The 22,230-nt window shown below is 61.0% G+C and overlaps 2 protein-coding genes across 3 annotated transcripts; one reads left to right on the top strand and one right to left on the bottom strand.

Moving 5' to 3' along the window:
* Positions 1-407: 407 nt before the first annotated feature.
* On the top strand, positions 408-3,376 carry ZDHHC24 (zinc finger DHHC-type containing 24). The gene is made up of 3 exons (XM_029060150.2): positions 408-716; positions 1,668-1,945; positions 2,951-3,376. The coding sequence occupies exons 1-3, from the start codon at positions 439-441 to the stop codon at positions 3,229-3,231; spliced, it is 837 nt and encodes a 278-aa protein (XP_028915983.1). The 5' UTR covers positions 408-438; the 3' UTR covers positions 3,232-3,376.
* A 1,993-nt stretch (positions 3,377-5,369) lies between these two features.
* On the bottom strand, positions 5,370-21,927 carry BBS1 (Bardet-Biedl syndrome 1). 2 transcript variants are annotated; one of them, XM_029060141.2, is made up of 17 exons: positions 21,570-21,927; positions 19,813-19,889; positions 16,302-16,336; positions 15,329-15,601; positions 14,113-14,159; positions 13,891-13,929; positions 11,889-11,961; positions 11,663-11,794; positions 10,575-10,681; positions 8,260-8,380; positions 7,913-8,071; positions 7,749-7,818; positions 7,417-7,575; positions 7,158-7,291; positions 6,770-6,907; positions 6,395-6,481; positions 5,370-6,162 (listed from the first exon to the last, which is right to left on the bottom strand). In XM_029060141.2, exons 1-17 carry the CDS (start codon positions 21,614-21,616, stop codon positions 6,076-6,078), a joined length of 1,785 nt encoding a protein of 594 aa, XP_028915974.1. In that variant the 5' UTR covers positions 21,617-21,927; the 3' UTR covers positions 5,370-6,075. The 2 variants fall into 2 exon arrangements, with proteins under 2 accessions (XP_028915974.1, XP_028915976.1); XM_029060143.1 differs by lacking the exon at positions 21,570-21,927 and adding an exon at positions 16,454-16,599 and having other exon boundaries at positions 19,813-19,869.
* Between the last annotated feature and the right edge of the window lie 303 nt (positions 21,928-22,230).

Raw genomic sequence — 22,230 nt, 5'->3', positions numbered from 1 at the left:
CAGAGACCCTCGCCCCTCCTCCCTTTCTCCTCCTCCTCCCCATCTCCCTCCCAGAGACCCCCGAACCTTCCTCCTCCTCGTCCTCCCCTTCCCCTCCTCGTCCTCCTCTCCCCCTCCTGCCCCCCAGAGACCCTCGACCCCTGCTTCCTTTCCCCTCCTCCTCCCCATCTCCCTCCCAGAGACCTCAACCCTTCCTCCTCCTTCTCCCCACGCCCCTCCCAGAGACCCCCCTCCCCCCTTTCCTCCCTACCCCCTCCCAGAGACCCCTGACTCCTCCTCCTTCCCCCTCCCAGAGACCCCCCGACTCCTCCTCCTCCCCCTCCCCCCCTTCCTCCCACCCCCCCAGAGACCCTCGACCCCTCCTCCCTTTCCCCTCCTCCTCCTCGAGCCCCCCCCCCGGTCCCTCCCTCTCGCCCCCCCCCACCCCCCGCCCGGGTCATGGGGACCCCCTGGGCGTGCGTGGGCGGGGAGGGCCCCCCTCGGCTGCCCCCGGTGCTCACGGGGCTGCTGGTGACGGCCGTGGGCCTGGAGCTGCTCTACGTGCTGGCGCTGGGCCCCGGCCCCCCGACCCCCGGCCCCCCGGCCCCGGTCCTGCACCTGCTGCTCGGCCTCTACCAGGCGCTCAACCTGCTGGTCAACCTGGGCCGCTTCCTACGCTCCGACCCGGGCATCCGGGGCGTCGTGCTGGCCGGGAGGGGCCTCGGCCGGGGCTGGGAGTGAGTGCCGGGCCCCGACCCCGACCCCGACCCCACCCGCGGGGGATGAGCGGGGAGCAGTCTGGGCTAATTCCGTCGTATCGGACTCTCCCCGACGCTCAGCACGCTGCCCCGCGCCTAGGAAGCGCTCGGTCGATATCCGACATCGCCCGCTCGAAGCGGCCCGGCCCGGTGTTAGAGGCGGCCCGGCCTGGCGGCCGCGGCCGGGCCGGGGAGTCGGAGGTCGCGCCGCCGCGTGACCTCGGGCCGGTCGCTTCACTTCTCCGGGCCTCGGTTCCCTCGCCTGCCCGATCCCGGGTGGGGATCGAGGCCGCCGGCCCCGTGGGGGCCGGGGACCGGGTCCGCCCTGATGGCGTCGTCGCCGGCCCCGGCGCTCAGGACGGTGCTCGCCGCATGGGGAGCGCTTAACGGCTACCGCCGTTATTAATGAAGAGGATCGACTGGCGGGGAGACTGGCTTCGAAGAGTGGGCGAGGGGAAGGAAAGGGGACCCACGGCCTCCCCGGTCGCGGGCGGGGGACGCGTCTGCCGACTCCGTTCCGTCGAAACCGTAATAACGAGAATGACGACCGCGGCGTGTGATTAGCTCGTACCGCGTGCCGGGCACCGCGTTAAGCACTGGGGAGGCTACAGGCTGATCGGGGCGGACACCGTCTCCGGCCTCCGTGGGGCTCACGGCCTCGTCGTCCCCCTCTCCCGGCGAGGTAGCTGAGGCCCGGAGAAGCGGAGCCGCTTGTCGCCTAAGCGGATCGGCCCCCAGGTCCTCCGCGCGCTGCGCGCCGGGCCTCGCTGCCTCTCTGTACTCTCCCAAGTGCTCGGCGCGGAGCTCGAGGAATACCGCGGCTCGATCGACTGCCCCCCCCCCCCGCCCCCCCAGCTCCGCACACGGAGCGAGGGGTGGGTCGGCGCCGCCCGCCGCCCGACCGACCCGCCCCCGCTCCTCCCGCCTCAGGTACTGTCACCGGTGCCAGAGCCAGGTGCCGCCGCGGAGCGGGCACTGCACCGCCTGCCGGGTCTGCGTCCTCCGCAAGGACCACCACTGCCTCCTCCTGGGCCGCTGCGTCGGCTTCCGCAACTACCGGCCCTTCCTCTGTCTGCTGCTGCACGGCGCCGGGGCCTCGCTCCACGCCGCGGCCCTGCTGGGCCCGGCGCTGGCCGCCCTGCTGCGAGCCCAGACGCCCCTGCGGGCCGTCGCCCTCCTCCTCACGCCCTGGCTGATGCTGCTGACCGGTGAGGACCCCGGCCCGGCCCGGGGAAGGGCGGGGAGGGGAGTTGGGACCAGCCGGCGGGGTGGGCAAGGGCGGGGCCCGCGACGGATCCCCCCCCCCGACCCCGGTCCTCGTCCGCCCCGCTTCCTTAAAGCGGCCGGGCCCTCCCGGGGCCTGGGAGTCGGGAGGCCCCGCGCGTTCTACTCCCGGCTCCGCCACTTGTCCGCCGGGTGACCTCGGGCGAGTCACTTCGCTTCTCCGGCCCTCAGCTCCCTCATCTGGAAGACGGGGATCGAGATCGCGAGCCCCCGGTCCCACCTGTGTCCGACCCGATCCGCTGCTCTACAGAGAAGCAGCGTGGCTCGGGGGGAGGAGCCCGGGCTTGGGAGTCAGAGGTCGTGGGTTCGAATCCCTGCTCCGCCACTCGTCAGCCGGGTGACTCTGGGCAAGTCGCTTCACTTCTCTGGGCCTCAGCGACTTCATCTGTAAAATGGGGATGAAGACCGTGAGCCTCCCCGGGGGACCACCCGATGACCCTGTACCTCCCCCAGCGCTTAGAACGGTGCTCTGCGCATAGGAAGCGCTTAACAGATACCAACGTTAGTAGTAGTAGTATTTGCCCCCCCCCCCCGCCCAGTGCTTAGTACAGCGCCTGGCACGTAGCGGATGTCATCACTATTCTCTTTAATCTTAAAATGATACATTACAAAGTACCTACTTATTCACGTTAGCGTCAGTCTCCTCCTCTAGACTGTAAGCTCGTTATGGGCGGGGAAGATGTCTGCTAATTCCGCTGTATCGTCCTCTCCCAAGCGCTTAGTACAGCACTCTGCGAGTGCTCAATAAACACAGTTGATTCCTGAAGCGCTGAGTACGGCGCCCCGCGTACAGTGAGAGCCCTAGGCGGTGTGCTCGTCGTGGGCGGGGAACCCGCCCGAGCGCCTGGGCGAGTGCCCCGCCCGCGGTAAGCGCTCGGTAACTCCCGTCGATGGACCGACTGATAAATCCCACCGCTTGGTTCCTTCAGGGAGCGTGTCTCCGGCCCAGTTCGCCCTGGCCTTCGCGACGGACACGTGCGTGGCGTCCGCCCTGCTGTGCGGGGCCGGACTGCTCTTCCACGGGGCGCTGCTTCTGCGAGGGCAGACCACCCGCGAGTGGGCCCGGGGCCAGCGCGGCTACGACCTGGGCCCCCGGCACAACCTGCAGGCCGCCCTGGGGCCCCGCTGGGCCCTGGTCTGGCTCTGGCCCTTCGTCCACTCGCCGCTGCCCGGGGACGGGGTCGTCTTCCCGTCGGCCCGCCGCCCCTGAGCCCCCGGACCTCTGGCTCCGGGCGGGGCCTCGGGCCCGTCGGGACCGGCCGGCCCCGCCACGTGCGAGAGGTTTAGGGGGCGGGAGGTGAGGGCGTGGAGTGGGAGAGTATCACTTTTTATCTGGAATAAAGCTTCCTACCGACTCCCTGCCTCCTCTTCAATCCCGGCCTCTGCCCCGTCTTCCCTTCCCTCGGCCGACAGGCCGAAGAAGAAGAATTGGGGTGCGGCGGGACGGACAGCCGGAGAGCTACCTGGGCAGCTCTTCTACTCTAGACCCTTGGCACTGCCCACCTCCTCCCTGCTTCCCCACGATGATTAGCGCAATTAAGCGCTTACTTTGTGCTAGGCACTCTAAGCCCTGGGGTGGATCCAAGCAAATCGGCTCGGACGCGGACCGTGTCCCGCGTGGGGCTCGCGGTCTTAATCCCCGTGTTCCAGATGAGGGAACTGAGGCGCACGGAAGTGAAGTCGCAAAGCCACGCAGCGCCAAGTGGCCGAGCGGGGATTAGAACCCATGACCTTCGGACTCCCGGGGCCGTCGCTCCGTCCACCGTGCCACGCCGCTTCCTTCTCTCTCCACCGTCCTCTGCTCCCTCGCTCCCCCACTTCTACGAAACCCACGGAGAAGGCGAGTCCGGGAATCGTCCACGCTCTCCTGCTTGTCCGGCAGTTCTGAGAGAGTCAGGTTTGGGGGTGCGGCTCAAGGTGATGAGGATGACGATGATGATGGCATTTGTTAAGCACTTACTATGTGCAAAGCACCGTTCTAAGCGCTGGGGAGGATACAAGGTGATCTGGTTGCCCCCCGTGGGGCTCACCGTCGTCATCCCCGTTTCTACAGATGAGGTCACTGAAGCACAGAGAAGGGAAGTGACCTGCCCAAAGTCACAGAGCTGACAAGCGGCGGAGGCGGCATCCGAACCCACGACCTCTGACTCCCCAGCCCGGGTTCCTTCCACTGAGCCACGCTGCGTCTACTCTGCGGGGGTGAGATGAGGAAGGAGAGAAAGAGAGGCAGGACTTAAGAGGAGAAGCAGCGTGGCTCAGTGGAAAGAGCCCGGGCTTGGGAGTCGGCGGTCATGGGTTCGAATCCCCGGCTCTGCCGCTTGGCAGCCGCGGGACTGTGGGCAAGTCACTTCACTTCTCTGGGTCTCAATGACCTCATCTGTAAAACGGGGATGAAGACCGTGAGCCTCACGTGGCACAACCCGATGACCCTGAATCTCCCCCAGTGCTCAGGACAGTGCTCTGCACATAGTAAGCGCTTAACAAATACCAACATTATCGTTATTAACTCCTCTCCGCTGCCGGTTAGCGGGCACAAGAGTGTCTCTGCGGTGACCCCGGAGGTGAGACAAGAGCGGAGAGGATGGTGGGGAACTAACCTCCCTCTTCCCACGTCACGTTGGGCGATGGGCCACCCAACCGAGAGAGGTGGGTAAGGGGTTGGCGAGGGAGGCCGCCGTCCGCTTGCCCCCCGCCCCGGCTGGGCCCGACCGAGGGGCCCGGGATGCCGGAAGACTGATAGGTGATAAGACTGATAAGTCAGAGGTCATGAGTTCGAATGTCAGCTGTGTGACTGCGGGCAAGTCACTTAACGTCTCTGCGCCTCAGTTACCTCATCTGTAAAATGATGATTAAGACTGTGAGCCCCACATGGGACATCCTGATTCCCCTGTGTCTACCCCAGCGCTTAGAACAGTGCTCGGCACGTAGTAAGCGCTTAACAGATACCAACATTATCATTATTATAGGTGGCCCGCGGTCACGGTCCCCCTTCCCCGACCCCCCCCGTTCGTTAGCCGGTTCGGGGGCCGACCGGGACCTAGGGTCCGCCCGATCTGAGGGTCGGCCACGTTCTTCCAGGCTGCGAGCCCGTCGTCGGGCAGGGGTCGTCTCTATCTGTTGCCGAATTGGACTTTCCAGGCGCTTGGTACCGCGCTCCGCACACAGTAAGCGCTCAATAAATACGACGGAACGAATGAATTGTTCGCCGCCCTCCCCCCGGCCCCGAGGTCCCCGCCCGGCCGCTCTCGCCGACCCGAGGCCCGGCGGCCACTGGACCGTCAAAGGCCGAAGCGGCTTACGCCGGGAGACCCGGCCCGAGGTACCGCACCTCCTAGACGCTCCGTCGCGTTACAGTATTAAAGTACCGCTTTTATTAAGCGCTTACTACACGTCGGGCAGCGGATCCATTACCGGTCAGACAGGGTCCCCGGGGCAGGCGGGGCCCACAGGTCCATCTCACCCCCATTTTTCAGACGAGGAGACCGACGTGCGGGGCGGCCAAGCCCCCCGGCCAGATGTGCCCGGGAGGTGGGGGGCAGAGCTGGGCCGAGGAGCTGGCTCTCCGGGGGCGCGGAGGGAGGGCGGCGGTTTTGAAGGCCCAGAACTCAGCGCGGGCAGCCAGAGGGCCGCAGCAGTGCCCCGCCGGGGTCGAAGAGGCCCAGTTCGAATCGCCGGTGTCCCGGAACAGCTCCCCCGGCCGCAGCTTCTCTGCTCCGGGTCCGGGGCGGTCCACGGTGGGGAGGGGGAGGGGCAGACGCTGTCTCCTCAGGGAAGAAACAGGCGGGAGGGGGCCTGGCCCTCTACCATTATTGGGGCGGGGGCTCGGAGCCGGACTTGGCAAGTCTTCACGTTCCCCGCCGGCGGTGGACCCCAACTCCCTCGAGCCCGCCCCGGCGGGGAGCCCCCGCTCTCCGACCTCCAAGACAGCAGGCAGGGGAGGGGGAGGCTGGCCGGAGGAGAGGGTCGCAGGTCAGCCGGCCCTCCAACGGGAGCGCCGGGCTCCGCTCTCTGCCTCCGACTAGGCTCCCGCGTCCGGCCGGCGGCCCCGGCCGGCTCAGGCGGCCGCCAGCCCCTCGCTGACGGGCATGTTGAGGTGGGCGCTCAGCAGGGGGGCGCTCCGGCCCTCTCGCAGCACCAGGACCTGGGGGCGAGAGAGGCCGACGTCGGCTCGCCCCCCCCCCCCCGCCCCGCCCGGCCCCGACCGCGGGGCTCGGGACTCGAATCCGGCCGGCGGAGGCCGCGGTCGCCTCCGGCCGTCCGGCCGTTGGGCGGCCGAGTCGGGGGCCGGCCGGCACCTAGGGCCCGCCCGGAGCCCGGGGTCTCAGGGCCGGCCACGTCCTTTGCCGGAGGAGCGGCCGGGAAGGTTCCCCCACCTTGATGATGTCTGAGACGCCCTTGTCGCTGAGACACTCCACGGTGGTCTCCAGGGGATAACTCAGCCCAGGAACCAGCAGGGGCACCTAGGATACAAGCGGACGGTCGGAGGGCAGCGCCGGGAGGAGGCCCTCGGGGGGCCGGCGGGGGCGGAAACCCCGCGGTGGGCTGGGACGGGGTCCGGGGCCCTCGGACCGGAGGGAGAGAAGAGCGTGGGGCCCAGGGGTCGGGGTTCCCGCAGGATCGCGCTGGCGGGGACGGAGAGGGGCAGCGGGTCCCAGGCCGGGGCACCTCTCCGGCCCGGCTCCCCGCTGGGGGAAGGGCTCCCCCGCCCGGGACCCGCCCCGAGACCCCCCCGGGACGGGGGACGGTACCTTGAAGAAGGCCCGGGGCAGGGCGTAGAGGGCCTCGTCGTACAGAAAGCAGACCAGCAGCCCCACGGCCGGGCGGGCCACCGCCGACGTGTTCTGGAGGTGCAGCGTCAGCTTGAAGGTGGGGCCCAGGCCCTGAACCTGAGACGGGCCGTTGGCAGGAGGGGCTGGGGGGGAGGTCGGGGCAGCCCTCTTCCTCCCACCCCCCCGCCCCGTCCTCCCTCCACCCTCGGGCTCCCGTGGCTCTCCGCCGGCTGCCGAGAGCCCGACGGTTCCCAGACTCTCCGCCCGCCGACCCCCTGCGCTCCCGCCGCCCAGCGCCCCTCGCCCTCGCTCCGCCGCCCGCCTCGGTTTGGCGCGGTGGCCTCCCCCGGGGCTCGCGGCCGCTCACCACGGCGTGCAGCTTGAGCGGCTCCCCCTGGGCGGCGGCCACGGGGCTGAGGCTGGACTCCAGGGCCCGCACGTAGGCTCGGGCGGCCCGGAGCCGGAGCAGGTACAGGTCGGCCTGGAAGACTCGGTGCATGGCTGGGGGGCGGGGAGCGGAAACGTTTCCGCTGAGGGGGGCGGCCGGGCCGCCCCTGGCTCCGGGCCGGGGGGCTGGGAGGGAATCGGCCCGGGGAGCGGAAGGGGAGCCGGCCCGCGAGGCTCACCTGTGCCGGCCTCCCGCTCCCGCAGAGTCTGGTCCACGTACAGCCGGGTCTTGCGGGGGACGTTGAGGCGCAGGGCCTGGGCCGGGGGAGGGCCGGACTCCCCTCCCCCCTCCCCAAACACCGCCGTCCTCTTCAGGATCTTGATGAGCAGACCCCCGCCTGGCGGGGAGGCGGAGGGGTGGAGGGGCCGGATCTCGGCCCCCTCTTGGCGGCCTCGGCTCCCGATCCCGCCCCGACGCCCCGGTCTGGGCCCGCTTCCCCTTTCCCGGCCCTCCGCAGCCCCGCCCGCCCCCCCCGCCCCCGCGGGGGTGCGAATGCGAACGCTCTTTCACCTCGGGTGGTCACGACCAGGGTGTCGTCCTCCCTCCCGAAGCGGCCGAAGCACAGGCCGGTCGCCGCGTCCTGAGGGCGAGAGGCGCTGAAGAGGGTCCGGGGGAGGGATCCTCCGGGGAGAGGGGACGTCCAGTCGGAGGGGCGGGGGGGGGGGGGGCCTCACCGGGGTGCCGATGACGTCGAGGAGGATCTTGTCCCGGTAGAGCCGCACCTCCCCGTTGGCGAGCCCGGCCATGACGGCCTGCAGGCCCCTGGACCGCTGCTCCAGGAGGCTCACGGTCAGGATGGGGGCCGGCACGGGGACCGTCCACAGCTTCTTCCCCTGCGGGTCAACGGGGGCGTCGGCGGAGGCGGGGAGCCCGGCTCCGATCCGGGAGGGCGACCGAGTCCCGTCGGGCGGACCGGGGAGGGTGGGGCCGACGGGGCGGGCGGCTCCGGGCCGGGGCGCGGGGTAGGGGCGGGGGGCGTCGGAGGACCCCGGGGACCCGGCCGGGGCCCCGGAGCCGGTACCTTCTGCGTGAAGGCGTGAAGGGCCTCCCGGGTGCTCCCCGCCACCAGGGTTCTGTGGATGCGGACGAGCCCCACCGGCTGGGCGCTCAGCTCGATGCAGTACTTGGGGCGCGTGGAGTCCCTGAGTGGAAAGGGCCCCGGGAGGACCCGAGTTCTGATCCCGCCTCTGCCTCCCGTCTGCGGGGCGTGACCTCGGGCGAGCTACTTCACTTCTCTGAGCCTCCGTTCCCTCACGGGGATGGGACGTAAAATGGGGCCGAAGGCCGGGAGCCCCGTGTGGGGCAGGGACTGTGGCCACCCTGATCGTCTTGTATCTAACCCAGCGCTCAGTAGAGCGCCTGGCCCGCATGGTAAGCACTTAATCAATACCGCCATCATTATTATCGTTATTATTATCTTGATGACAGATGGGGAAGATCCATCTGATTACCTTTTATAATAATGATGGTATTTGTTAATAATAATGATGGTATTTGTTAAGCGCTTACTATGTGCCAAGCACCGTTCTAAGCGCTGGGGGGCTACGAGGCGATCAGGTTGTCCCACGTGGGGCTCACGGTCTTCATCCCCATTTTACAGAGGAGGTAACTGAGGCCCAGAGAAGTGACTTGCCCAAAGTCACACAGCTGACAAGTGGTGGATCTGGGATTCAAACCCATGACCTCTGACTCCCAAGCCCGGGCTCCTTCCACTGAGCCTCGCTGCTTCTCGTGATAAATGATGGGATTTGTTAAGCGCTTACTCTGTTCTTAGCACTGATATAGTTGCAGAGTAATCAGGTTGTCTCAAGTGGGGCTCCCAGTCTTCACCCCCATTTGACAGATGAGATCACTGAGGCCCAGAGAAGTTAAGTCGCTTGCCCCAAGGGACCCGGCAGAGAAGTGGCAGAGCCGGGATCAGAACCCCCGACCTCTGACTCCCGAGCCCGGGCTCTTTCCACCGAGCCACGCTGCTTCTCTGTTAAGCGCTTACTATGCGCCAAGCACTGTCTTCTCTCTGCCAGTGTTTAGAACAGTGCTGGATACGGAATCAGCGCTCCACAAATAGGGTAACTATTCTTATTATCGCGAGGGCCAGGAGGTCGGAGCCCCCCAGCCCGGCCCCAGGTTCCCTTCCGGACCCTTGGGGCTCTCCCCACCCAGTCTTCCCCTCGCTGTGCACCCACCCCCCGCCCAGGGAGGTTTCCTGCCCTCCGAGACCCCCTTATGGGGTTCCCGATTCCTTCCCATTCATTCAGTCGTATTTACTGAGCGCTTACTGCACGCAGAGCACTGTACTAGGCACTTCGGAGACGACGGTACAACGGTAATCCTAACCAGCACCGCACGCTCCACTCCCTCGAGCTCTCCCCTAGGCTCTCCCCATCAGACGCAGTAAATCCTCAATAAATACAGGTTCCAATCCAGGCTCCACCACGTCTGCTGTGTGACCCTGGGTAAATCACTTTTTACTTTTCTCGAGAAGCAGCGCGGCCCGGGCTTGGGAGTCAGAGGTCACGGGTTCTAATCCCGACTCCGCCGCTTGCCAGCGGCGTGACTTTGGGCAAGTCGCTTCACTTCTCTGGGCCTCGGTGACCTCATCTGGAAAATGGGGATTAAAACTGGGAACCCCACGTGGGACAACCTGATCTCCTTGCATCCCCCCAGCGCTAAGAACGGTGCTTTGCACATAGTAAGCGCTTAGCAAATTACCACCATTATTTTCTGTGCCTCAGTTCCCTCATCTGTAAAATGGAGAAGCAGCATGGCTCGGTGGAAAGAGTCCGGGCTTGGGAGTCAGAGTTCATGGGTTCGAATCCCGGCTCTGCCACTCGTCAGCTGTGTGACTGTGGGCGAGTCACTTCACTTCTCTGGGCCTCAGTTCCCTCATCTGTAAAATGGGGATTAAGACTGTGACCCTCACGTGGGACAACCCGATTACCCTGTATCTACCCCAGCGCTTAGAACAGTGCTCGGCACATAGTAAGCGCTTAGCAAATACCAACATCATTATTATTAAAATAGAGATTAAGAGTGTGAGCCCCACGTGGGACAAGGGCCGTGTCCAACCCGATCCACTTCTACCTACCCCAGCGCTTAGATCGGTGCCTGCCACGTAGCCAGCGCTTAGCAGGTACCACAGGAATCATTATTATAATTATTTCGTTCGACTGATTATCGCTGGGCCTTCTGCAAACCGAAGGGCCTCACCTGAGGCGCTTCTGCCTTCTCCCTGAAACCTCCTAGATCCCCCCAGACTGTCCGAGACGCACTTCTCACTCCTCCCCAAAAACCCTTCCAGTTCCCCCCGGCTCCGGGGCGGGCCCCCCCCCCTACCGTCTGAAGATGTAGACGTTGCCGTCCCGGCAGGCGGCAGTGAGGCGGAATTCCACGTCGAACTGCCCCATCCCATCCAGGAACACCGGGACGCTGGGCAGGTTCATCTGGGGACGAGATCCGCGAGCGGGCGATCAAAGGAGAGTATCTGGGGAGCGCCAGCTGTGGGCGGGACACCGCGCTGAGCGCTTCGCGGAGGACAGCGGGGATAATAACAATTGTGCTATCTGTTAAGCGCCTACCGTGTGCCAGAACTGTTCTAAACACTGGGATAGAGACAAGCTAATCAAGTTGGCCCAGTCCCTGTCCCAATCTCCATTTTACGGATGAGGTAACTGAGGCCCGGAGAAGTGAAGTGACTTACCCAAGGCCGCGCAGCAAATGGTGGAACCGGGATTAGAACCCAGGTCCTTCCGACTCCCATTTCTAGGCTCTTTCCACCCGACCACGTTGGTCGGCGCAGTCCCTGCCCACCGGACCGTACAGTCCACAGTGGGAGACGGACATTAAAATGGATGAGGGAGCAGCGGGGACTAGTGGGAGTCAGAGGATGTGGGTTCCGATCCCGGCTCTGCCACCTATCTGCCGGGAGACCCTGGGCGAGTTACTTCACTTCTCTGAGCCGCGGTTCCCTCATCTGTAAAATGGGGGTGAAGATGGGGAGCCCCGTGTGGGACAACCTGATTACCTTGTATCTAGGTGCTGCGAACAGTGCTCAGCACATAGTAAGCGCTTAACAATACTACAGTTATTATTATTATTAGGTGAGGGAGAGGGGAAACTAGTACAGTAGGTGCCCTAGGGAGGCTTTCCCCGACTAAGCCCTCCTTTCCTCTTCTCCCACTCCCTTTTGCATCCCGCTCCCTTTGCTCTATCCCCCCTCCCAGCCCCACGCCACTCACGTCCGTATCTGCCATTTATTAATTTCTATTAATAGCTGCCTCCCCACCCCCGCCCCGCCGACCGTCAGCTCGCCGTGGGCGGGTAACGTGTCCGTTGGTGTTGTATCGTGCCCCCTCCAAGTCCAGCGCTCTGCCCGCGGCAAGCGCCCAGTAGATACGACTGAATGAACGAGTCAGTGAAATGACCTTGGCCAGGATCGTGAAGGCCTCGGGATCGAGGACGAGGAGCTCCTTGTTCTCCGTTCCCAGCACCAGGCAGGAAGCGGCCTCCTCGTCAGCGAGGTTCTTCTTCAGGGCGGTCATGGAGGTGATCACCGCCTGCAAAGGCAAGCACCCCTTTACCCCGGGGGCGCCGGACACCCGCAGGAAGCAGGAGAGGGGTGGGGGACGGGGCGGGGCGGGGGGGCTTCACCTGCCGTTTGATGGGCTTCGCCTTGTGCTGAGCCACGAAATTCTCCATCTCCCCCTGCTCCAACTGCAAGAACCTGTACACGGGAAACCTCTCAGACCCCGTCCGGGAGTCCGGTAGAGCAGCGGACCCACCGGGTGCGCTGCTGATTGATCGACTCCCCTCCGATCCACCAGTCCATCCTATTTATCGAGCGCTTACTGGGCGCAGAGCACTGGATTAGTTGCTCGGAAGACGACAACAGAACAGAATTAATACACGCTTTTTTTTTTTTTTTACGGTATGCGTTAGGGCTTACTGTGTGCCAGGCACTGTACTAAGTGATGGGGTAGATACAAGATAATCAGGTTGGACACAGTCCACGTCCCGCTCACAGGCTTAATCCCCACGGTAAGGGTGAGGGAACTGAGGCACAGAGAATTCATTCATTCACCGTCGTATTTATTGAGCGCTTACTGTGGGCGGAGGACCGTACTAAGCGCTCGGAAAGCACGGTTCAGCGACAAAGGGGGGTCATCCCTGCCCACACCGGGCTTCCAGTCTAGAAGAAGGGGAGACAGACGTCGAAACAAGTAAACAGGCAAGTTAAGTGACTCGCCCAAGGTCACACAGCAGACGAGTGGTGGAGCGGGGATTAGGACCCGTTGTCTCCCGGGCCTGCTCTCTATCCGCTAAGTCGCCTTCCCTGCCCACAGTGAGCTTACAGTCTAGAGGGGAAACAATCAAATCGATTGAATTTACCGAGTATTTGCTGCACGGAGAGCCCTGGGCTAAGCGTTTAGGAGAGTCCAATATGACAGAATTGGTAAATACGTTCCCTGCCCGCAATGAGCTTAGAGGGAGAATCCATCGACCGAGGGTATTAAGTGCTTACTGTGTAGACGCTCGGTACAGCGCTTTGCACACGGTAAGCGCTCAATAAATAAGACTGAATGAATCGATGAACCCAGAGCACCGGCTAAAGCAGTTGGGTGAGTCCAATACGTTAGAGTCGGTAGACGCATCCCCTGCCCACAGGGACCTGACAGCCTAGAGGGGGAAATCAATCAATGAATGAATCAATCAACGGTATTTATTAAGTGCTTACTGTGTGCAGGGCACTGGACTAAGCGCTTGGGCGAGTCCGATATGTTAGGGTTGGTAGACACATCCCCTGCCCACGGCGAGCTTGGCGTCTAGAGGGGGACTCAATCAATGAATTAATCCATCAACGGTATTTATTAAGTGCTTCCTGAGTGCAGAGCACTGGACTAAGCGCTTGGGTGAGTCCGATATGTTAGAGTTGGTAGGTACATCCCCTGCCCGCGGCGAGCTTAGAGTCTAGAGGGGGGTCGATCTATCACTGGTATTTATGGAGTGCTTACTTTACACGGAGCAATAACAACAATAATAATGTTGGTATTTGTTAAGCGCTTACTGTGTGCAGAGCACTGTTCTACGCGCTGGGGGAGATACAGGGTAATCAGGTTGTCCCAAGTGAGGCTCACAGTCTTCATCCCCATCTTCCAGATGAGGGAACTGAGGCCCAGAGAAGTGAAGTGACGTGCCCGCGGTCACACAGCTGACGAGTGGCGGAGCTGGGATTCGAACCCATGACCTCTGACTCCCAAGCCCGGGCTCTTTCCACTGAGCCACGCTGTTTCTCTAAGCAGCAACGTATTAAGCGTTTGGGAGAGTCCAATATAACAGTTAGTAGACACGTTCCGTGCCCACAACGAGCTTACAGCGCAGAGGGGTCTCTCCCCGGGCTCTGTTCATCTCCAAGAAGCCAGCCCCGTCCCCGGCGGGGTCTCTCCCCCTCAGGCCCCGTTTCTCCCCGAGCCTTTCTGTCCGTCAGCCAGTCAACTGTATCTATTGGGCGCTTACCGTGTGCAGAGCAGTGTACTGAGCGCTTGGGAGAGTCCGCTACAACACAAAACAGCCACGTTCCCTGCCCACAGCGAGCTTCCAGTCTAGAGAGGGTTTTCTGCTGCTCGGCCCCCTGCGAGCTGAGGGAGGGTCTTACCTGAGTGACTTCACGGACAGAGGCACCTCGGCCTTCTCCCTGGAACCGGAATGACCAAGGCGGGCTTCAGTGGCGGGTCGGAGCGGGACGGAGGGCGCGGCGGGGGTGGGGGAGGGGACGGACGGATGGGGGAGTCAGAGGCTGGGGATGCACGCTGCGAGATGACCCCGGCGGGGAGACGGAAGAGACGAGGAAAAGGCGGGGCTCCCCTCTGTTTCTCACCGGATTCCCTCCAGCATTTCTTTCAGGGTCAGTGGGTCAATCCGGTCCTGGGATGAGACAAGGAAGAGCGGGGACCGGGGGGGGGGGGGGACGGCACTCGGTGAACTCCGACCCCAGATGGGCCGTCTCTTTGGCCCCAGCTTCCCGAGCCTAAGTCCTCACCTCCCTGCTCCAGGGCGCTGCACACCAGGAAACGTTCAGTAAGTACCACTGGTCGATTCCCTCTAAGACCCTTTGCTTATTCCATCGTATTTATTGAGCACTACTGTGTAATAATAATGTTTGGTATCTGTTAAGCGCTTACCATGTGCTTAACAGATACCAACATTTATTATTACACAGTGGGCTTAACAGATACCAACATTATTATTACACAGTGCTCTTGGAGAAGCAGTGTGCCTCAGTGGAAAGAGCCCGGGCTGGGGGAGTCAGAGGTGATGGGTTCGAATCCCGGCTCTGGCCCTCGGCAGCTGTGTGACTGTGGGCGAGTCACTTCACTTCTCTGTGCCCCAGCGACCTCATCTGTAAAATGGGGATGAGGACGGTGAGCCTCACGTGGGACACCCTGATGACCCTGTATCTACCCCGGCGCTTAGAGCAGTGCTCTGCACATAGTAAGCGCTTCACAAATACCAACGTTATTATTTCCACTAAGCCATGCTGCTTCTCAACATAAGCAAGTCGGTAGACACACCCCCTGCCCACAATGAGCTCTACGGTCTAGACGGGGGAGAGGGGCATTGATATAAATAAGGTAATGCTGAATTTGTATTTGATTACTCACTCATTCAATAGTATTTACTGAGCGCTTACTATGTGCAGAGCACTGCACTAAGCGCTTGGAATTACAAATCGGTAACAGATAGAGACAGTCCCTGCCCTCGGACGGGCTCACGGTCTAATCGGGGGAGACGGACGGACGAGAACAACGGCAATGAACAGAATCGAGGGGATGAACATCTCATTAAAACAACAGCAAACGGTAAAGCTCTAACCCCACCTGGGGCCACAGTTCTCCCTCTTTTCCCATCGCCTCGGCCCTCCTCCGACGGCCAGAATCCGCCCCCCTTCCCTGGGGGGGGTCTCCCCCGCCGTCCCCCCCGCCGTGTCAACATGGCTCTTTCGTCCGGAGGTCCCCCCCGGCCGCGTCCCGCTCACGCCGCCCGTTGCGGCCGGCCCGGCCCCGCCCCCGGTCCGCCCGGCCCCGGGCCGCTACCTCCTTGGCCTGGTTCCAGAGGTCCCGCTCCACGGGATTGCAGGGCAGCGGGGGCAGGCTGAACTTGAAGTAGGGCCGCAGGTTCTTGTAGACGTAGACGCAGGGGCCCGAGGCCAGGGCCAGGGCCGGGGGCCGGGCCTCGTGGGGGTCCATGCGGAAGGCGACGGCCGCGGCCGGGAGATCGGGCAGCGGGCTCTCCGTCACCACCGTCGGGCCCTTGAGCACCCTGAGGCGGGGCTGGCGGGCCCCGGGCCCCAGGTCCCCCACCACCAGCTGTGGGGAAGGGGCTGGCGTCGTCCCGGTCCGTCGGTCGGACCTACCGCCCGGCTTCCCCGGCCTTCGGGGAGACCCTCCGGAAGCCCGCTCTCCGTTTACCGGTTGGAAATTAGCTCCTCCTTTGGACCTTCTCCCCCGCCGGGATCTCGGAAAAAAAGTCCTCCCCCTCCCCTCACTAGGATCCCTCACCAAAATCAATCAGTGCCGTTTATTGTTATTATTATTATTATCATTACTACTCTGGTATTTATTAAGCACGTACTATGTGTCAAGCGCCATTCGAAGCGTGGGGAAGATCCAAGGTGATCAGGTTGGACGCAGTCCCTGTCCTTCATGGGGCTCCCAGTCTAATTAAGAGGGAGAGCAGGCCCCGAGAAGCAGCGTGGCTCAGGGGAAAGAACCCGGGCTTGGGAGTCAGAGGTCGTGGGTTCAAATGCCGGCTCCGCCGCTCGTCAGCTGTGTGACTTTGGGCAAGTCGCTTCACTTCTCTGGGCCTCAGTGGCCCCATCTGGAAAATGGGGATGACGGCTGGGAGCCCCACGGGGGACCACCTGATCACCTCGTTTCCTCCCCGGTGCTTAGAACGGTGCTCGGCACGTCGTAGGCGCTTGAGCGACGCCATTATTATTATTCTTATTCCACAGCACCCCATCCTGCCCAGCTCGAGCTCCCTTCTCCTCGCAGGAGAAGAACTCACCTTGAACTCTCCATCCCCGTGGAGATCAGACAGTGCTGGAAGACAGAGAGGTGGTGTGGGTGGGTGGGGAGAAGCGGGTCGGCGACTACCCCAGCCCGACCCTCGGCTCCCACCCCTACGAGGGGCAGCTCCCTGGCGGGGTGGCATTCGACCTGCTTCTCCGAGGCTGAAATCCACCCGACCACTCCTTCGATCACTCGGTCGACTGGCGGTACGACGGAACGCTCGCCCTACTAAGCGCTGGGGAGAGGACACTTAAAACCGAGCTGGCGTAGACACGTTCCCTGCCCACATCGAGCTGACAGAGAGGGAGACAGAGATTAGACTGTAAACTAATAATAATAATAATGTTGGTATTTGTTAAGCACTGGGGTAGATAGAGGGTGATCAGGTGGTCCCACGTGAGGCTCCCAGTCTTCATCCCCATTTTCCAGATGCGGGAACTGAGGCCCAGAGAAGTGAAGTGACTTGCCCACAGTCACGCAGCTGACAGGCGGCAGAGCCAGGATTCGAACCCATGACCGCTGACTCCCGATCGATCATCTATGATCGGTTAGACTGTAAGCCCGTCATCGGGCGGGGATGGTCTCTGTTGCCCAACTGTCCATTCCAAGCGCTTAGTCCAGTGCTCTGCACAGAGTAAGCGCTCAGTAAATACGAGTGAATGAATGAATGACTAGAAATAGAATAGTGCTTGGCACATAGTAAGCACTTAACAAATACCATTCTTCTTATTATTAGAAATAAATAAATTATGGATATGGATATATGTGACTTTAGGCAAGTCATTCACCTTCTCTGGGCCTCAGTTCCCCCATCTGTCAAATGGGGATGAAGACTGGGAGCCCACGTGGGACAACCTGATTACCCTGCATCTACCCCAGCCCTTAGAACAGTGCTTGGCACATAGTAAGCGCTTAACAAACACCACAATTATTATTATTACTATTATTATTCCTCCACTTCCCCCCACCTCAGCCCCACAGCACCTGTCCATAACTGTAACTTATTTATTTATATCAATGTCTGTCTCCCCCTCGAGACCGCAAACTCATTAACGGGCCAGGGATTGTGTCTGTTCTACTGTTTTATACTGTACTCTCACAAGCGCTTTGTAGTCAGTCGGTCGTATTTATTGAGTGTTTACTGTGTGCAGAGCACTGTACTAAACGCTTGGGAGAGTAAAATATAACAATATACAGGTACATTCCCTGCCCACATGAGCCTACCGTCTAGAGTCTAGTCAGTGCTCTGCACACCCAAAAAGCTCAATAAATACGATCGATTGATTCCCTTTTTTTAAAAAATGACATTTATTAAGGGTTTACTAGGTGTGCCCGGCCCCGTACTAAGTCCTGGAGTAGATAGAAGCTAATCAGGTGGGACACGATCCAGATCCCACCCGCGGCTCCTATTCTTCATCCCCATTTTCCAGATGAGGTCACTGAGGCCCAGAGAAGTCAAGTGCCTTGCTCAGAGCCCGTGGTTGGGCCGGGATCGTCTCTATCTGATGCCAATTGTACTTATTGAGCGCTTAGTGCAGTGCTCTGCACACAGTAAGCGCTCAATAAATACGATCGAATGAATGAATGAAAGTGGCAGAGCCGGGATTAAATCCCTGGACCTCCGACTCCTTTAATAACAATGTTGGTATTTGTTAAGCGCTTACTATGTGCAGAGCACTGTTCTAAGCGCTGGGGTAGGTACAGGGTAATCAGGTCGTCCCACATGAGGCTCACAGTCTTCATCCCCATTTTACAGATGAGGGAACTGAGGCCCAGAAAAGTGAAGTGGCTTGCCCAAGGTCACAGAGCAGACAAGCGGCGGAGCCAGGGATTCGAACCCACGACCTCTGACTCCCAAGCCCGGGCTCTTTCCACTGAGCCACTGCTTCTCTTCTCCCTCAGTGACCTCATCTGGAAAATGGGGATTTAGACAGAGCGCTCCATCTGGGACAGGGACTGGGTCCAACCCGATTAACTTGTAGCCACCCCAGCGCTTAGAGAAGCAACGTGGCTCAGTGAAAAGAGCCCGGGCTTGGGAGTCAGAGGTCGTGGGTTCGAATCCCTGGCTCTGCCGCTTGTCAGCTGCGTGACTGTGGGCAAGTCACTTCACTTCTCTGGGCCTCAGTTCCCGCATCTGTAAAATGGGGATTAACTGTGAGCCTCACGTGGGACGACCTGATGACCGTGTATCTTCCCCAGAGCTTAGAACAGTGCTTTGCACATAGTAAGTGCTTAACAAATATTCATTCATTCATTCATTCAATAGTATTTATTGAGCGCTTACTATGTGCAGAGCACTGTACTAAGCGCTTGGGATGAACAAGTCGGCAACAGATAGAGACGGTCCCTGCCGTTTGACGGGCTTACGGTCTAATCGGGGGAGACGGACAGACAAGAACAATGGCACTAAACAGCGTCAAGGGGAAGAACATCTCATAAAAACCGATGGCAACTAAATAGAATCAAGGCGATGTACAATTCATTAACAAAATAAATAGGGTAACGAAAATATATACAGTTGAGCGGACGGGTACAGTGCTGTGGGGATGGGAAGGGAGAGGTGGAGGAGCGGAAGGAAAAGGGGAAAATGAGGCTTTAGCTGCGGAGACATAAAGGGGGGATGGCAGAGGGAGTAGAGGGGGAAGAGGAGCTCAGTCTGGGAAGGCCTCTTGGAGGAGGTGATTTTTAAGTAAGGTTTTGAAGAGGGAAAGAGAATCAGTTTGGCGGAGGTGAGGAGGGAGGGCGTTCCGGGACCGCGGGAGGACGTGACCCAGGGGTCGACGGCAGGATGGGCGAGACCGAGGGATGGCGAGGAGGTGGGTGGCGGAGGAGCGGAGCGTGCGGGGTGGGCGGTAGAAAGAGAGAAGGGAGGAGAGGTAGGAAGGGGCAAGGTGATGGAGAGCCTCGAAGCCTAGAGTGAGGAGTTTTTGTTTGGAGCGGAGGTCGATGGGCAACCACTGGAGTTGTTTGAGAAGGGGAGTGACATGCCCAGATCGTTTCTGCGGGAAGATGAGCCGGGCAGCGGAGTGAAGAATAGACCGGAGCGGGGCGAGAGAGGAGGAAGGGAGGTCACCCAACATTATTATTACCCTGTATCTACCCCAGCGCTTAGAACAGTGCTCTGCACATAGTAAGTGCTTAATACCAACATTATTATTATCATAACAGTGCGTGGCACAGAGTAAGCGCCTCCCAACCACTTTTCCTCATCTCCCACTTCCTTCTGCACCGCCCTGACCTGCTTCCTTTGCTCTCCCCGCCCCACGGCACTAACATATATAGCTCTAATTTTCTTTATTTCTATTGATGTCTGTCTCCCACCCCAGACCGTGAGCTCGTTGTGGGAAGGGATTGTCACTCTTTTGCTGGATTGTACTTGCCCAAGCGCTTAGTAGAGTGCTCTGCAGAGAGTAAGCGCTTAATAAATGCGACTGAATGAGCAAGTACCGTTATTATTATCATTATTATTGTCCCGGAAGCCAGGAGCCCGTCCCCGGGTCACTCACCTAGGCAGGCCGAGAAGGTGTGGATGTTGGCCATGGGGTCGTAGTGGGCCTCCAGCCATTTCGAGTTGGCCTCGGTGCTGGAAGCAGGGAAAAGTGGGGACCCTCAGGCCGGCGGGGAGGGGGATGGGGACTGAACCCCCTGAAAACGCAGGGTCGGGGGGCACGGCGTAGTGGCTGGGAGTCAGGAGGTCATGGGTTCTAATCCCAGCGCTGCCGCTTGTCTGCCGGGTCACCCTGGTCGAATCACTTCACTTCTGTGGGCCTCAGTTCCCTCTTCTATAAAATGGGAATAGCGACTGGGAGCCCCCCCCCCTTGGGACGGGGACTGTGTCCAACCTGATTTGCCGCTAACCGCCCCAGCGCTTAGGACAGTGCGTGGCACACCTTAAATAGCGTCGTTATAATCCCGGCTCTGCCGCTCGTCTGCTGAGCGACACAGAGAAGCAGCGGGTCTTAGTGGCAAGAGCCCGGGCTTGGGAGTCGAAAGTCGTGGGTTCTAATCCCGACTCCGCCGCTTGTCGGTTGTGTGACTCTGGGCGAGTCACTTCACGTCTCACCTGTACCTCACCTGTAAAATGGGGATTAAGTCTGTGAACCCCACGTGGGACAACCTGAAGACCTCGTATCTACCCCAGCGCTTAGAACAGCGCTGGGCACGTAGTAAGCGCTTAACAAATACCATCATCACCACCTTGGACAAGTGATTTTACTTCTCTGTGCCTCAGTTCCCTCATCTGTAAAATGGGGATTAAGACCGTGAGCCCCACGTGGGACAACCTGATTACCTTGTATCTACTCCAGCGTTTAGAACAGTGCTTGGCACATAGTAAGCCCTTAACAAATACCGTCTTCATCACCTTGGGCAAGTCACTCTACTTCTCTGGGCCTCAGTTCCCTCATCTGTAAAATGGGGATTAACTGTGAACCTCCCGTGGGACAACCTGATGACCCTGTCGCTCCCCCAGCGCTTAGAACAGCGCTCTGCACGTAGTGAGCGCTTAACAAATCCCAACATTATTATTATTCTCCTCCCTTCTAGAAGGGTCAGCCCATAGTGGGGCAGGGCTGGTCTCTATCTGTTGCCCAGTTGGACTTTCCGAGCGCTTGGTCCAGGGCTCTGCACGCAGGAGAAATCCCACTGAATGAATGAATAATAATAATAATAATAATAATAACGTTGGTATTTGTTAAGCGCTTACTATGTGCCGAGCACTGTTCTAAGCGCTGGGGGAGACACAGGGGAATCAGGATGTCCCACGTGGGGCTCACAGGAGAAGCAGCGTGGCTCAGTGGCAAGAGCCCGGGCTTGGGAGTCAGAGGTCATGGGTTCGAATCCCAGATCTGCCACTTGTCAGCTGTGTGACTGGGGGCAAGTCACTTCACTTCTCTGGGCCTCAGTGACCTCCTCTGTAAAATGGGGATGAAGACTGGGAGCCCCACGTGGGACAATCTGATTTCCCTGTGTCTCCCCCAGCGCTTAGAACAGTGCTCGGCACACAGTAAGCGCTTAACAAATACCAACATTATTAATCCCCATTTTCCAGATGAGGTCACTGAGGCCCAGAGAAGTGACTTGCCCCCAGTCACACAGCTGACAAGTGGCTGTCATTCATTCATGAATGAATGAATGATTTTCCCCGGGAAAGGGGACTTGCGGTTCCCCCCGGGCCAGGGGGGGTCCAGGGCGGGTCGAGCTTTTCGCCCTGAGGGGATCCCGCCCTCCGTCGCCTCCCCTCCCGCCGCCGCAACGGCTTCACCTCAGCCCGCGGCCGTCGCCGGAGCCTGAGGCGGCCTCGGCCGCCATCTTCCCGCCGTCGCCACGGCAACCGGCGCGTCTTTCCCGCCTGAGGAGGCCGCGGGGGGGGAGGGGAGGGGGAAGGGGGCGGTGTCCCACCCTAACGGGTCCCTCTCGCGCGCGGGAATAAAGGTTCCGGCTGCCCAACGTTCCGCAGGCCGAGGGGAGCGGCCCGAGGGCGGGCGCCGGCCTCGAAACCCGCCTCCGCGTCCCGGGGAAACTGAGGCCCTTCTGGGGCCGCCCCTTGAGGCGGCCGGACACGCCGCTCCCTCTTTTCCAGGCCCGGCCGGTGCCTCCCTGGGGGGCTTCCTCCCCGTGGGGCTTCCTCCCCGTGGGGCTTCCTCCCCGTGGGGCTGCCCGCCCGCTGGACGTCACTTCCGGTACGCGCTGCCCTCAATGGCCGCCTTGGGTGTCCGAGGTCATGGGTTCGAATCCCGCCTCCGCCACTTCCATTCATTCATTCAATAATAATGGTGGTATTTGTTAAGCGCTTACTATGTGCAGAGCACTGTTCTAAGCGCTGGGGGGGATACAGAGTCGTCAGATTGTTCCACGTGGGGCTCACAGTAAATCCCCATTTTACAGAGGAGGTGACTGAGGCCCAGAGAAGTAAAGTGACTTGC

Source organism: Ornithorhynchus anatinus, chromosome 3 (assembly GCF_004115215.2).
Source record: "Ornithorhynchus anatinus isolate Pmale09 chromosome 3, mOrnAna1.pri.v4, whole genome shotgun sequence".
NCBI classification, from domain to species: domain Eukaryota; kingdom Metazoa; phylum Chordata; class Mammalia; order Monotremata; family Ornithorhynchidae; genus Ornithorhynchus; species Ornithorhynchus anatinus.
Note: the sequence above shows the minus strand (reverse complement) of the source record. Positions and strands in the feature narration are given on the sequence as shown.

Coding starts and splice junctions, on each gene's coding strand:
- ZDHHC24 (XM_029060150.2), top strand. CDS start 439: ATGGGGACCCCCTGGGCGTGCGTGGGCGGGGAGGGCCCCCCTCGGCTG. Junction 717..1,667: donor GGCCTCGGCCGGGGCTGGGA/GTGAGTGCCGGG, acceptor CTCCCGCCTCAG/GTACTGTCACCGGTGCCAGA. Junction 1,946..2,950: donor CTGGCTGATGCTGCTGACCG/GTGAGGACCCCG, acceptor TGGTTCCTTCAG/GGAGCGTGTCTCCGGCCCAG.
- BBS1 (XM_029060141.2), bottom strand. CDS start 21,616: ATGGCGGCCGAGGCCGCCTCAGGCTCCGGCGACGGCCGCGGGCTGAG. Junction 10,682..11,662: donor CCTTCACGATCCTGGCCAAG/GTCATTTCACTG, acceptor TCTCGTCCCCAG/ATGAACCTGCCCAGCGTCCC. Junction 7,292..7,416: donor GGAGCGGGAGGCCGGCACAG/GTGAGCCTCGCG, acceptor CCCGCCCCCCAG/CCATGCACCGAGTCTTCCAG.